This window comes from Aphelocoma coerulescens, chromosome 1A (assembly GCF_041296385.1).
Source record: "Aphelocoma coerulescens isolate FSJ_1873_10779 chromosome 1A, UR_Acoe_1.0, whole genome shotgun sequence".
NCBI classification, from domain to species: Eukaryota; Metazoa; Chordata; class Aves; order Passeriformes; family Corvidae; genus Aphelocoma; species Aphelocoma coerulescens.
The window spans coordinates 21,227,993-21,244,600 of NC_091014.1; the positions used below are offsets into that span (position 1 = coordinate 21,227,993).

The 16,608-nt window shown below is 39.6% G+C and overlaps 1 protein-coding gene across 4 annotated transcripts in view; it reads right to left on the reverse strand.

Annotated features, from left to right (window-relative positions):
- Positions 1-16,608, reverse strand: part of PLXNB2 (plexin B2) — a 252,661-nt gene that overhangs the window by 28,925 nt on the left and 207,128 nt on the right. For all 4 annotated transcript variants that reach the window (XM_068996091.1, XM_068996111.1, XM_068996101.1 and 1 more), the window contains 5 exons: positions 5,132-5,268; positions 4,321-4,488; positions 2,628-2,736; positions 719-946; positions 53-229 (listed from right to left, as the gene is read on the reverse strand). In XM_068996091.1, the coding sequence (XP_068852192.1) occupies positions 53-229; positions 719-946; positions 2,628-2,736; positions 4,321-4,488; positions 5,132-5,268 (819 nt within the window). The remainder of the gene's footprint in view (positions 1-52; positions 230-718; positions 947-2,627; positions 2,737-4,320; positions 4,489-5,131; positions 5,269-16,608) is intronic.

Consider the following 16,608-nt stretch of genomic DNA (forward strand, 5'->3'; position numbering starts at 1 on the left):
GTATCAGTGTTATTGATACATGATACTAAATTCTACAGAAAAGGTAACGTACAATGAATTCAGGAAGGTTATTGATGGTATCCCTCTTCTGCCGTTTCTTTGGCTGAGGCTGTACTTCTGGTGGCTCACAATATAAGTCCGTTTCAGTTAGAGTTTTTATGTTGCAAGGCTCATCACCCACAAAAGCCTGGGCCTCATCTATCGTCATGGCTTTGTTCAGGTTACTGCCCTAGACAGAAAATAAAAGGCTAAATTATCATCACAGAGCCTTGGGAGACAAGAAATCCTGAGTTGCAACTTTCCGTTTGGATCACTTTTAGCAGCAGAAATGATTTGCACTGCAGCCTACAGAACAGCAGAGTGATTGGGAATTATGTGATTCCTCTCCCTTCCTTCGTGGTGTGTGATGAGACGTCCCTTCCAGCTCCTGGGAGGTCTATTGGGAGAGAGCATTTCCAAATGCAAATGCCAGGCTCAGCAGGAGGGGGCATCCTCGGCAAACCCGAAGTTGGGCTAAAAAGATAGGAACTCTCTTTCAGAAGGGGTGTGGGGAGGGAAAGGGGAGCTGTCATTGTTCATCATCTAGCAGAGGTAAAGGACTCTACCAAGAATTTGGGGTATGGCACCAAACATCTGTTAAGGCTTTGAGAAAGGAACTAAAAATTCCATACATTCTTCAAGGACAAAATGAGCAACCACCAACTTTCAACAAGTTTACCTTTGCATTAATAAGTTTGTTGACTTGTTTTTTGATGCCATCTGTGAAGTTTTCAAAGGTTGGGTCTGCGACATAGGCAAAAGAGTGGCTCTCATTTTTTACAACCAACTTATAATGATCCATTAGAATAATAGTGGTAATGTTATAGTTTTCAGGGTCTTCCAGTATTGGTGGGGAAGAAAAAACCACCGTGGTTTCATTAAGTCTTGTAACAACCTTTCCATAAAACTGCAAGAAACAAGACAAGAAGAAGAACATGCTCATTTTAGAGTCTGACTCCTTTCTGTACATAACTGTTGATAACTTTAGACCATAGAAATAAAACCACTGAATTTATATCCTCTCCATACAGCAGAAATACCATAGTATGAGGGATTTTTTAAAAAGAAAATGAAAGAAATTTGTTGATGGGAATAAATCATCGATTCACTATGTTGTAGCAGTCGCCTGCAGAAAAAGCTTGGGCTATGGATCAGTTTCATTGCCTCCAATTTCTATGGCTCTTTACCTCTGGACTGATACCATCAAGTTCCTCTCAGATTAGGAAGTTAACATGTCACCCTTAATCCTGATCATCTTCTGTATCTTTGAGTATCTTGGGTTGATTATTTTCTGTTTACACCATGTAATACCTCATTGAACCTCAATAAAATTATTGAGTGAAATTTTGGAATAAAATTCAACAGTTGTCACTCAACTACTCAAGGTAACTCAGTTCACCCATCCTCCATCCCCAATTCAACAAATGTTTTTCCCCTGACACTTTTAGTCATTCAGTAACATCAACCACAGGCAACAAAACTAATAGGAACCCTCAACATTTATTCTATCACCACCTCTGTTTCTCACTTCACGACGCAATGCAACTCGATAGCTTCTCCCCAACATTCTGATATTGTCATGTAAGTGAAAGCAAACCAAAAGATTAGAAAAGCTTTTAGTCTTAATAGAGAATGTGTGCTATAGGTAATGCTGACTTAAACTAACAGGTTGAGTATACATAAGAGGAGATGTAAGAAATGTTGATAAGCACTGTCAAGAATGCTAAATAGACTTTCAGATTATCCTGGGAATCAAGATTACTTTTTGAAGTTTATGGCCTAAAAAATGTAGGCAGTTTTCCTCTTAAAAATCTTTAGGGATAGGGTTCTAATAGATCCAAATCCAGCTGGCTCTGGCATACTCTAAAAGTTGAATCATGCACATAATATAAAACATTCACATTACCAACTCACTATGGATCACAAGACAGTCTTACACTGAAGAGCCAGACTTAGAAAGAGTCTTACAATGTTCTTACTGTAAGATCACTTCTAAGTCTAAATCATGTCATTAAATTGTGGTCTTCACTAGAAGAGTGGGAAATTAAGACTATTGGTAATGTCAGTTCCTCTTAACAGGAGATGCAAGAAGAGGGTTCTTTTAATGTTATTTTTCACAACTTTTTGTGACCTGTTACAGGTGGAATATGCATGAAGCAAGAAAGAAAAGAAGACTTGGTTCTTTGAGATGTGAGAAAATAAAAGGCATTGATTGTGCAAAGCTGAGTAGTCTGCATTGTCTAGATTTAGATCCTGTTTCAGGCAAATCACTAATGCTTGCAGGGGAGAAGAAAGATAAAGGAAAACCAAACACATCCACATTCTGAAATACATATTTTATCCTTATCCATATTGAATGAATTTAATTTTAAAGCAAAAGATGGCAAAGTACAAGTGAATGTAAGGCAAGATGGTAGGAAAGTCAAGATCTTCCACAGGAAAACCCTGAACAGACCCAGAAATCTGTTCAAACCTTGTTTCAGTCCAGGCCTAGTGAAGTCCAGTGGGAAAGTTTATATGCAGTTTTTGAACAGATTATATGCTGTGCATGCAGTGTTATGCCTTTGGGGGAAAAGAAAGAAAATTACCCTTTTTTGATTCATCCTCCCTGCTTCTGGACGCTCTGCATATACCACCAATGAGAAAGTCTGGATGAGCTCAAAACCGGTTCCAGTTACTGTAATATTTCTCCCTCCGCTGCAAGGCACAATTAAAAAAGAAGTCAAGTCATTGACAGACTACCACAGCTATACACTACTTCATCCTGCACTGCTATTGCTTCCACTGAAAAAATCCTATGTATAATGCCTATATGACAATTAGATATCCTACAAAAAGGACTTCTGTTAAAGCTATTGATGACGAAAGCATTTTAAAGCATCAATGTCAAGTTAAAACTTGTTTTAAAACAGCAAAATTTAAAAAAAGTACAAATTGCTTTGCCAGGATTTTTGGCTGTTCATTGATGCCAATCTTTGTGTGTTTTATTTCTCCAGTGTTATTAAAATCACTCTGCCTACAATACACACACGGAGACAAAGGTGAGACTATATTTTCCACAGGCCTGTAGGAACTTGGATTCTCTATCCCCTGTTATTTGCAGCACGTTGTTTAAAAAATAATACATTCACATAAGAAGAAGAATGCATGCAAGTTGCTAATTGGAATTAAAGTCATTGAAGTGACATGGATTTAGAGGGATAGTAAACCTCAAAGCAGTCCATAAAAGTAGGCTTTAGTTTATATAGAAGGAAAAAGAAGTAATTTAAATTCCATGAGGTAAATCACTATTGATCTACCAAATAAAAATTTCAGGCCCCAAAATCACCCAAACAAAAAATGAAAAGGAAACATTAAAAACAAATTCTATTTTAGGCAAGTGATTACTCAATACTCAAGGAGACAGGTACTAATATCTCCAAGAGAAGTCACAGCCAAATTTATTTTTAATGTTCTGTTTGTCATGATGTTACACTTTTTAACTGATCTCCCTCTGCCAACTGTACCCCACTAAGCAGAAAGACCAGAATACTGAGGAACAGCAGACAATAACATGAATCAGGGTCATGTTTGTCCCTGTATTGGTCACAGAATGGTTTTCAAAACCCGAGGTATGCTACAAGGGCTTTTATACAATGATTTGCCATATTGCTACAAATATAAGAGTGACATACATTTATTTGATTTCCCAATTAGTACCAGGTGAGCTTTTTTCCAGAAGGAACACCTACCAGATGCGGTGTTAGTGAATACCACCATAAAACAGAGCACACCTTCTAAAAGCATTATTGAACACGGGTCTAGATTTCCTAAAAAGGTACACTTTTTCCTCATCAGACAAAGAAAGAGATGACAAGCCATAATTTTTCCCCTATTTCCAGCATAATTATTAAAAGATGAATAGAAAAACTGTTAGAAAGGTCTCCATTAGAAACTTTTAATATTGTTTATCCTAGGAGCATAAAGATTTGTAAGTAATGCAAAGATCATGTTGTCTGACATCATGCTGAAATGCTTCAAATCTCTTTCTTTGACACATCTCCATTTAAAAGATGCCTTTTCTGCTTTCAGGACTGACCTTTGAAATGGGATGACAATTTGGAAGTAAACAGAATACTTTCAAATGTCAATTGCAGTTAAGACCACAAACCCTACGTACCTAAATGTCTGCACTGATACAGTACGGGACTATTCCAAACCATTCTATATTTAATAATTTTATGACATATTACACATATTTTAAGCTAGTTGTAAAAAAAGTTATGACAAACATTTCATTACCTGCTGAAGCTATTTACAGGCAGGAATTTGGTGACAGTAGGATTCTCACTGTATGTAAATAGCTGTGGTACAGGAATTGTTGTGCCCCCATAGTTCATTGTGACTGTAACAGGTTCAACCTTGTTATTACGTCCTGTAATACAAACGATCTCGTCTCCAAATTCAGTCCTAGATTGGAGAAGAAAAAGAAGAGGAAACATCTTCTGTTACTAACATTATGGAGTTTTGTATTCTTCTACTGTAAACTCCAGAACAACAAAACCGCGGCTCTATTTTTGCTGGGTACCAAGTAGTTATAAGAGGAGAAAACACTTCCTTCAGATCACTTACACTTTTTAAAAAAAGAGATATAGGATATAACAGTAAACAGTGTCCAAACACAGGAACAATGAAATGTTAGCACACTTAGTGTCCTTCCTTTTTTTGAGAAAAGAGAAGGGCAGCAACTAATAAAAGGGAAAAGAAGGGAGAAGAACAAGCCATGGGAGACTAGAAGACTAATATTTTATACAGAACCACTGAAGAGATGCTGAATGAAAGCATGGGTGGGTTTGAAGCAGCCAGTATAGCAGAGAAAGCCAAAAGTGGAGAAATTTTTGGACATCTAAATTCTCCCACTTAAGGTGTTTTTACCGCTGTTCTTCTGCTGAAGCCTCTGAGTGAGTTTGTCTGAATGTTACATGCAGAACTCCATTGCATGGGAGGAGTCACAAAGAGATAGACAATGGATTTGTTTCATTTATAAAGGGCAGAAAAGGTTGGTGCTTTTTTAGAACACAGCTCTGTATTGTTAGTTACTCAGACTACGTACACATTGCAAGGCTGGCTACCGACTGAAACTTGAACATCCTTCTTGGAACCAGTGGCCAGATTTACACCAGAGATGGTAAGTTTGGTTCCACCCGCTTGTGGACCACTTTCAGGTCTTATTTGAGAAGGATGAGGTTCCTGAAAAGAGAAGATGGTCAAACTAAGCGAGAAAATTAAAATAAAATTTATACCAGTATTATTTGGTTCAACAGGTAATAGAAGCTTAATATTAGTACCTGAAAAAGAATAAAATTAAAGCAATAACAGACAAATCTTCCAAAATAAAAGAAAATCTTTTACTGTTCATGCTGAAAGAAGTAACAGATAATGTGAATGACTTTTCTTTACTGTATTTTATGAGGCTTTATACAAGTTTCAATTCCCTATCACGAAATGTAGAGTTAGCTGCCATTTAGTTTGTGAGAGCTTCCTGTTGGATTTCCTGGTTTCATACTTATTTTAAGATTTCTCTCTTCTTTATGCCTCAGTCTACCTTCATCTTTCCTTACCCTTTCCTACATTCTGTGTCAGCTACAGGAGACAAAGAACAAGGTTTTCAAAACTCACACTAAACAGAAAGAATATAAAGATTCCCTTTATCTCATAAGGCTCTCAGTAACTGTGGTAAAACTCTCATCTTATACTTGAGCAATAAACTTTCAAAGAAAGAAAATCTGAAAACGCTCAAATTGTCTTAATGTACCTAGAACCTTGGAGAGGGTTCCTTAAAACCAATTAAATCAAGCAGACGTGGTTCAAATTGTTATAAAATTTGTTTGATATTTAAGTTCAAGAAGTTCCCTCCTTTTGTTCTCAATTCAGTCTTTGTTTCAATGATTGTATTCTGGGAGCTCCAACAAATATTGTAAATTAACAGTGAGGGCTTTTCATGAACAGCATGATTTAATTACTTCGTCGCTAAGTAGTTTCTGCTTCCAGTTGAGAAAAGCATCCTTATTCAGGACCACACTGAAGCTGCTGAATCACGAGCACGGCTGAAGCCAAGCAAGCCGCGTGACATGGGCTGCCAGCCGGCTCCGAGTGACACTGCCCACTGACCCTGCTCCTCACCACGCCTGCAGATGTGCCACAGCCCTTGCACCCACAGGGCCACAGCTGCTGTGCCTGCAGGCAGCACTGTGTCCTGGGCAGGCAGCACCATGTCCTGGGCAGGCAGCCGGCATGGGCACTGCACACGCAGACAGGATGCCAGGTCTAAGTGCGTGGCTGGTGCATTAGGCTGGGGCCTAATGCTACGAGGGATCCTGATCCTGCATTTACTGAAGCATACTAGATCAAGACCTTAAGGGAGGCTGTGAATAGGTGATGCCTTTTCTGATGTACAACTGTGCTGCTTCACCATATTAAAACACAGGTTTTTCTTAAATGAGTTGTAAAAAGTAATAAGCTTATTTCCCAGACTCATGTATATTTGTAAATGACAGCTGTTCTCCTCCTCTTGCATAATCTTGCTAAAATGGTTGATAATAAAGTCCAGGCTTGGGGCTATTCCATATGAAGCACATGCAAATAAAGAAAGAGCAAAGAAGTTTGAAAACTTCCCTTGCTGATAAGGGTTTCCTTGATCACTATCACACAGACCTGATCTTCCACTTGAAGGAGGAAAAGCCCTTTCAGAGACAGAGAGCAACATGCCCACCTCTTCCTAGCCATGCAGCAAACCCCTTTCTCTCACATAGTTTTGCTCAGGCACAGCCCATCCCTGTGACAGCTTACAGCTACAAAACCAAGGAACCACCAATGGCAGGGAGGAAGGGACTGATATATCGCATTTTGGTTCAAAGCTTGGTGAGTCATCGACAGGTTTTTAACAAGCAGCAGGAATCCATAAAAATGCATCCAGTTGACTTCATGGTTACTTTACAAATTTGTTTTATTGCAGCTCAGATATAGAAGCATGGAGAACTCTTATGTGCTCTGCTTGTTTTATACTTTCATGTCTAAGCAACTTCCCTCTGAAGGAATGCATCATGGTTCAGCACACTTCACAAATCCACAATGACAACTGTAATTTGCTCTCGAGCCATTGAGCTTTAGGAATATGCTTTAACTAATTGGGTGTCAATTGCTTTTTTTCCCTGAGAGAAATCTGTTTGTAAACCCTTCAATCCTCAAGAGTGAGCACATGACTGCTCTCATGCAACTAACCTTTGATTTAGCTTTAATTTAATACATCACTCAGGTTACAAGATTTTATATAGGGAAGTCACTCAAAGTAATTTTAAAGCATTTTAAAAGCTCATTTAGGTCTATATAACTCTGTCTATGCATCCTCATATTTGGATTTAATTGCTTGCTGATTTAAGCTAAATTGAGACAAGTTTAACCAGGGTAAATAAAAAGTTTTAGGGGGTCAGTTTTAAAAATCATGTTTGAAGTTTAAGTTAGAATAAGTCTAGATATGCACTTTATGGGAAAACTCATTTGTGCTTTTTTACAACTGAATTTAGTTGCTAAAAATATTAAAATCAAGACTGTATATGAAATACACAGTCAATAAATAGTTTATAAAAATGGGTCAAATACTTTAAGTGTAACCTTACCACATGGACAGAAAACTATACCTTTTATTAAGTTCAAAATAAATCTTAATTGCTATAAATTGTTAACCATGCTGGACTTCTGTATTATCCACAGTTTAGCTTAGCTGCATAGTATGCTTAAGACAGCTTTCAGATTAAAGTATTCCTCAAGAACCACTAAAGAATCAGTATAGACAAATTCTTTCTCCCTGAAGCTCTGAAGAAATCTATTTAAAATTTGTAGCTTTTCCCTACATACTACCTCCATTGGAAGGCTAGGCTCCAAGGACAGGCTTAGGAAGGAAATTAATAAGAAGCCACTTAAAGTAAGCCTTTAAACATAGACTTAGGAAACAAAGAAAGAAAGAAAAAAAATTTCTGAGGTATCACATAAACTATTGTCTGTAACCTCAGCTTAACGAATGAAAGGAAGCTTGCTAAGAATTTCAGTTGGACAGCCATATTCCTTTCTCTTAGCAAAAAAGTGAAATAATTTCCCTGTTATAGCTCTGTTGGCTTATCTGATGGGTCCCTTTGGCAGGGCTCAGCTGTCTCTGTAGCCAACAATCAGTAAATACAGAGTGAGCCACAAACTTGAAGTCTAATCACTCAGCATCATTGTCTTTGGGGGACCTGTTAGTGGTTGCCTACATTTGTCTCCCTAGGAAGAGGGATATAGGGGTAACAGCAAAGCTGTCTCTGAAAAACACAGCTGTAGGGGGGAAGTGAAACAAGCCTCTGTTCTGTTTTCCACAGAAACTGTTTTTTTCTTCTTTTTCTTAGAAAAACTCCACCTCTTGGAATTTAAAGCCCAGCTACAGCAGACAGGAGAACTCACCACCCACCCCTTATGTATCCGTTGTGCAGACACATCTCAGTTGCACTTCAGGCTGAATGGAAAACTGGGGACAAGAACAACTCTGGAAACAGGGAGTGGCCAAAGAGGAGTGGAATGGTTATGGTTAACTGTTATTTTGTCTTTAATTGCTGACCTTGCAGCTGTCCCTCAAAGGACTATTTTAAAAGCACTTAATTCAAAATATTCATATTTAACGCATTTTAAGTAATTCTGCAAATACCAGACACTCTCCAGGGAACAAATAATGTGGACACCTCATAAAAATGATCTAATAAGGAGAAGCTGAACAATGCTTTGTGTGCAGAGGAATTCTTCAGCATGACTGCTAACACTTTGTTACCGTAAACTTGGCAGGAATATTATTTGATTAAATTTAACTTGCTATTTTCTGTTTCATATTTTCCCTCTTTCCCTTCCTCTTAAGGACCTGCCAGAAAAAATAAGCAGCTAAAATAAATTATCAAGAATTTTAACAATTTATATAATTATTTTTATTGCAAAACCAATATGCTATGAATAAGTTTTATTGCTCCTCTAAATATTCGTGGATGGCTCAAAGAACAAAGCTCCATCGGCCCACCTGGCGGTCTTCTTAAGAGTACCAATAAAGAAAAAAAGTTGGGTCATACAAATATTCAACCAGAAAGCATTTTACAAAAATGCAATTAAATAGATAGGATCAGGAGGAGAATGATATTTCACTCAACGCCAAGTTAATTTGAAGAAGTGCCATCAGTGGTGATACAAGACTTCAACAAGAACTGTGTTTCCTAAGGAGAAGGTAGCCCCTTCCCATGGTACTCACCAGTCAGACAGACACATACAGACCCTTGCAAGGTGCCAGCTCTAGTCTCATCTCACAGAGTCTTATCTTATGCAGTCTGGCAAAGCTGCACCTGACCCACAGGTCTACGTTGTTTACCAAAGTCCTACATGAGATTCCTTCTCATTGCAGAGGAAAACGAGGGGCAGACAGTAAATCTGTCAGTGCAAACCTTGTTTGAGGGATAATAAAAATGCTGCTTTTACCAAGATGGAAGGCCCTTTAATTTGAACTTGACCCTGAGCAATACCTAATGTTCAACTGTTACAAATAGGACTGATAAGCCTCCAACCTCAAGTGCTGCGGTATCAGTGATGCTATTTTTTTCCAAATCCCCTCAAGGATTTCTTCTCTCCTTCTTTCTGCCCTGCTGTCATTTCAGTCTCTGAATCAGAAGTATACCTGCTGTCATGATAAATAACCTGCTTTCTTCTTCAGCCCTCTACACCTTGAGATCTTTGTTGGCTCCATCCGAAGACACCAGGGGGAACTCACACTTTCTATAACATCACTGTAACATCACACTGCAGTGTTCAGTGCAATTACGATGTTAAACAGAACATTTGATAATGTGTCTTGTATGGAATTTGTAGCAGTCCTGTAATAATTCTTCTGGAAAACATCAGCCCTTGTGAGGACTTGGCAATACTTCATTTCTCATGGACACAGTAAAATTTAAACAACCCTGCAAATGCTGATTTAACCCTTGTTTTATAATTCCTGAAAGTGTAGAAAATCATTCAAACATATTTCGTTTTTTTTCTTATTTTGCTTGAAATGGAGGAGTGTTTTTTCAGGTCTATACTTCTTTTTTCACCGGGAAAATATTGTTCATTGAATAAAACCACTTCCAGGTGGTTTAATGTTTGAGCATAAATATTTTCTGCAATAGCAGGCTACCTCATTACGTGGGCTTTTTGATAGTCTAGTTTGAAAAGCCTGTTCCAATGTCTGTCAGCTGTTCAGTGGCCTGGTTTTTGCAGAGTCTAGTAAGCTGTCTCCCAGCAGAGGGACTTTGTGCCACCAGGACTCCCCACTGCCTTTTGTTCTCACGATCATGCCCTGTGTTTGTAGAAAGTGGATTTGCAGTTTTGATAAAACCTATGCAAATCCACAGCTATGCTATTCAGAATAAAATTCAATACAATGGTTCAGTTGGGAGTGATCTTCAGTCATCATTTAGTCCAACTTGTTACCAGGTGTAACTTGCTCTCTACTGCATGATTTATCCTGAAAAAATTATTTGATCTAAACAAGATTTCTTGCTTGTAGGTCTGAGCAGATTTTAATCTGTTTGTCATGGGAAATTTGAGTGCTTTACAGTTAAACCTTCCTTAAATCCTACCCAGATGTAATAATGTTGAGTTAAAGATCTCAAAGTCCACCTGCAACCCAACTTTTCCATGTTGTACCAGACTGCTGGGTAAGTATTCCTGAACTGATAAGCAGTTTTCCCATTTCTTTGATATCCACAAGGCTATTATCTTTGTTGGAAGGATACCAATAGGTTACCTCTTGTGCTTTTACACCTGTGGTTAGCACCCATGCTGTTGCTATGGTTTACCTGGAAGCAGCGGTTTTCTGCTCCAAGCAGTGAGACAACGCCACTTGTACATTGCTTTTGGTACCTAATGTTCAAATAATGCTAGTATGTGTAGTAGCAAATTTGTTTCTTCTCTTTGTAATACCAATGTAATACCTTACGTGGCATTTCCATTCCTGTGTGCCACTGTCTTATCCTTACTTCATCAGCACAGCAGTACTGGAAAAAACCCAATGAAAAACATTGACAAAAAAGCTCCAACTGGCCCAAGTATGTATATGACTTCACATTCAGGCCATGTTCCAGTGTCCTGTTTTCTTCATCACAGCCAGAAGTCTCTTCTTTGCTTGCTTTGTTTGTATCTTTTGCCCCCTACTTAAAAATCTGTTCACAGAAATGTGGATATATTTTTCATTGTAGTTTCATGCTTTCTGTGTGCTAGAGGGTAAATTATCTCCATGTCTGTTCCACTTATAATCACATTTAGACATGAACTTGCTTATTAGCAGTGTACATGACTGCTGCTCTTACACAGCTACTGTAGGTGCTCTGAGCATTTGCATTTAGCTCTTACATTTTTCATCCTGTTTATTAATCTAGAATGAACTTTTAAATCTTTAATATTTTATGAGTAGCAATTAGTCTTTTTGCAGAGTTAGGAAGGTGATATCTTATTTCTTGAGATTTTTTAGCTTCTATTTCAATAAAAAAATACCTTTTGTAATCTAAAAATTCTTTCAGAGTGCTCCGAGCATTTTAAATCTCTATGGTCTGCTGGTGTCAAATCAAAGCCCATCTTTTACCTGGTTAGCAGTGGGGTTATTCCTATTCTTCTTTTAATTTTTTTTTCCTGGTTCTTCACAATTTTCTTTGCAATTAAAGACATGGAGGTATAAAAGAGAACCATTCCCCCAGCCTCTTTTTTGCTCACCCATCTTACATCTGGGATTGGATTTTCCAGAGAGATTCATGTTCTTGTTCACTCATTCTGTTTGCGCTGCAGCTTTCCTGGTTTGCACTGTCCATGTCCAGCCAACTCACTTCTGGTCCCTTGCGCAGTATCCAAGAGCAAGAGGAGTGCACACCCATGGAGCATCACCAAAGTTCTGCATGTCTTCTTTTTCCATTTCTCTGCTTTTCCATTTGTCTGTCATCAAGCACAACCTCATCTATACAAAGTTTCCTTTTCCCAGGAGAATTCCTGAACATGACTCTGTATATAAGGATACTGGCTACTGTAGTACCCATCTGTGGTAAGCAGTTTCTAGACCATGAACTATATCATTGACATAAAATTGGTTGCCCTTTATCCTTCACTAAAGCAGAAAATCGAAGAGAGAAACAACAAACCTCCAAGAAGGCTACGGGTGGATCACAAGAGGGGCCAGGAACTGAAGAACAGTTGGACAGCAACAGAGGAGGGGAGCTGAACAGAGATGCATGGAAACCTTGGCATGAAGTCTATGCTTCAGAGGGGGATGTTGGAAAAAACACAACTGTGCCAGATCACAAGCAGAGAGACAGCTGGGAAGGGAAAAGATGATGGTGTCAGAGTATGTCCCCGTGATGCTGTGAGAGATGCCAGCTGCAGCACACGGGGAAACCAGCAGCAGATGGAGGTGTTCAAACGGACATGATGGGCAGCAAATGGCAAAGCCACCTAAGCTCCCTTCTCTTGGCTCCTGTAGACACTGCCCTCCAGTTGGGGGTTTGCCTTTGATGCAAGTGCATTTCTTCGCAAGAAGGAATGGGCTCTTGTGGTTCCACACAAGCAGAAAACAGGGATGCTGTTTCCAAGGTCTGATGACAGCACACACAGATGTGGATAAGATTTTCACAAATGTACAGGCCATGTTGTTCTGCATCTATTGCATCCATCTTTCCTTCACAAGTAACTCTTCCCTCTCCTCATCCTGGTTCCAGCTGCAGTAAGTTCTGGCTCTTGAAGAAGAAGCAATTTTTTACCAAAATTATCTGCCTCACACTGAAAGCCAAATTATTCTGTGAACTCTTGCATATTATGCACACAAGAATAAAAGGCATAGCCCACGAAGTGCTGTAGACACTGGCCAGCTTCTTGGAGGTCAAAATGTCATTTAATGGACCATAAAGGTAACCACAGGAGCTAAATTAAACCTCTGAATGGGAAACTCAAGCCATTAGGAACTTCTTTCCCCCTCCACTTCCCTCCTCTCTCAGACTCAAGGGAGCCTGTTTCTTGTTTCTTCAGACAAGCCACCCACTCACAGGATATTCAACCAGAGAATTTCCACTGCACATTCTTGGCAGCCTGGTGTTCACCACAGTGGCTGACCTGACCTGCTGGCTCGCCTCATCACAGTATCCATAACACAAGTCAGTTCCTGGGTTATTTCTGCAACAGCAGAGAGATGAGCTGAGTCCTGCCTTTCTGGGGCTGCTTTGTCCAAACCTTACACCCTGTAAGCTGAACAAATGCTTCCGGGCACTCCAGGTGCCCAGGCAGAGCATTTGCCTGGCAATGCACATTGTGTGTTGCCTGCTGTGGATGGGACTCTTATGCAAAGGGCTGGTATGTTAAACAGCTTATTCTTTGGCCTGAAAGCAGCATCTTTTTATCATGAGGCAGATACCACATGATTTTCTGAAAAGATCACAGAGCTTTGCTGACGGGTTTGGTGGAGAAATGGAAGCATGCGTGACTGGAAAGTCTGCACTACCATACAGCCAGTGTTTACTGGCAGCTCTCAAGCAGAATCATGAGCACTGGATGGTGGGACATGTATTTAAATGCATGGCTCAGATGATACAGAGTAAAGACTAACAATATCCGCATGAGAAAGGGACAACTTCACTAAAACTCTCAGCTATCCAAGAGTTCTCCTGTCCCCCATGCAGACTGACACACAAACAATATGTACTGCAGGACTTAAGAATAAAATAAGATCCTCTGGAAGCAATTCCAGACTTCTACGGATGTGTGGTTTATCAGCATCAGCAACAAGCATGTAATTTTCCCCACAAAAAACCCACCCAAAGCCCCCAGGTACAGTGTAAATTGAATGCATTGAGGCAAAGACTCAGGGAGAAAAATCAAGAAGTGAGCTGAAACCCTCTGTGAAAGCCTTGAGGCACTTTCCTGGTGAGGCCTTCCAGTGCAATTGCTTCAAACATCAAGAAGCAAAGCAGAGCATGGATGCAGGTAAGAGGAAACTGCTGAGTAGATTAAGGTGGAAGAGTGCACCTTGTTAGATGTAACTGTGCTGTTCATTTCACATTCAAACTTCCAGTATGCTGAATAGTGACGTTGATGTTTGTTTTCAGGTCAAACTCTAATTTATCCTTCCTTCTTCCTCTTTTTGGTTATTCATCTCATCTTGTTTAGGTAAACAGACTTCCTGGTTTACAAGAAGTCATTTTTTCCAAGCCAGTTCAGGAATGTATTACACTTTTGCAAAGTTCTACCTCTAAATTCACCATCTTAGATCTATTTGAGCTTTCTGAAACCCTATAGTCTCTTTAACCCGCACAGCCTAAACCTCACAAAGTTGTTCAGACAAACAGATGCTGGAGATGCCAGAACCAGCTGCAAGCTCTTGTCCTGGTGCTTTGAGTCTAAAGAAGTGTTCTGAGAAAAGAATCAGCACTTGTATGGGACCAGCAAATCTGGGCCATATCCCTTGGAAAAGCTTAACTCCTTCTTTTGAGACTGCTTCTCACTGCCATAGTAACAAGCAAATCAGATAAAGTTAACAACAAATGAAAAAGCAGGACTGGCCTTTAGCCATGTTACTGCTCCACCTGCTCAGAGACCAGCCAAGCTGTCAGTGCTCCAGATGTACCGCAGAGCTGGATATTAAAATTTAGCATAAGTTCATTTCTATTTCACTAAGCAGGAGAATGGTTATTGCCTGATCCTTCTTATAGTGAAACAATAGAAATGTCAGCAGAGGGTGACTGGATTATCAGAATTTAATTTCATTGGGACTGTACTTGAACTGCACTCAGGTTGGATAGAGAAATTGTGATGGGTAGGGAGACATAAAGCTTTCTCCTCCTGTTATGCAACAAATATAGGTATTTACTGTATAGCACAGACACTTGTGGACCAGGGCATTTTTGTTTAGAAATAATTTTAAATTGAAACCATGACTTCCCTCTGAACTGGATTTTTGACCCATTTCATGAAAGTCTTGCACATTTGTCACTTCTGAAATGTTCTGTGCTGGCAGACACGGGAAAAAGCATGAGTCTGAGCCCCAAATTGTTCTGACTATTGATTCTCATCAATCCACCTTTAAAAATAAATCACACCATTCAGACTGGGTATCAACAAGCACCAAATATAGTAATATAGTACTACTTATAGAATCACTGAATGGTTTGGGATAGAAGGGACCTTCATGGCTCACCTGGTCCACCCCCACCCCCCGCCCCCCGCCATGGGCAGGGACACTGTTCCCTAGATCAGGTTGCTCAAAGCCCCATACAACCTGGCCTTGAACAATTTCAATCATGGGGCAGATACAGCTTTTCTGGGCAACTTCTTTTAGTGACTCACCACTCTTGTCATATAAAAAATTCTTCCTTATACCCAATCTACTTGATAAGTGTTTTTGGAGGTAGATACTAATCACATGTACAAGGCTGAGACAGTGTGGCGTATGGTGATACCTCTGGTGTACACAGACACACCAGATGAGCATCTCCAGTGTCTCCTTGTGCACTTCTGCCCTGTGATGCCACACACTGCATTTAGAATAGTCACTGTTAAAAATGAAGCTATTCTGCTTCAAGTGTCCCGAGCTCACAATAAAAACAGTGGTAGTTACCAGCAGAAGGGTAGCCATCCAATGTGTCAAAGAAGCAGGGAAATACATAAGAGAAAATTTGTTTTAGGAGGGCTCTTGGAAAGAAGATTATTTTCTTTCCTTTGTATATACTGAGTAGAAGAGGTTTTACACAAAGCACAGATTTTGTATGTCTGCTGAGAGAAGTCACCAAAGAACTGTCTGACAAAAGCACTGAAACAAGATTGAAGCTTTTAAGCCAACATTAGCTGATGCAACTGTCTGCTCTGATCTGCTCTGATTGTCTGTTCTCACGCCAAAGCATTGGTGTCACACTTGTAGAGGTGCACATCAATGTGACGCTCCTGTACTGACTTCAATCCTACTGCAGTCCAAAGTTGGCTTCATTTTCTGGTGGAATAAAGAGAAATGAAACTAGAAACCAGCATCACTATTTTAAAGTTTGAATTGTATTACTTGTCATTGCTTCACATACTGTAAATAGAGTCCACATGGAAAGATTTTTGCAGTAAATAAAAATGCTCTTTATCAGCAGTTGGCTTAGGCATCTGATTTTTCAGTAACCTCAATGCAGGCAGAGACTGACACACAGGAACTCTTGTACTTACAGGGGATCATCCACCTAGTTGATTCTGGTGCACAGCTACATTTCCTAGCACCTCCCTGATAGGCAATTAAGAATCTTTCCCTGAAGTGGCCAAAAGCAGTGGCTCCTTACATCCTTCTGAGGTGGGCTGAGCAGGGAATCACACCAAAACAAGTCCAAAGACAGGCTTTGAATCCTGCCTGGTTCAACTTACATTTCAACCCACTCTATAATAACTTTATGTGCTTTCCATGAAAATCTTTATACACAGAAGGATGGGAGAACTGGTGCAAAACATACCCAACGGATTCATGTCAAAATCTCACGTAGGGCT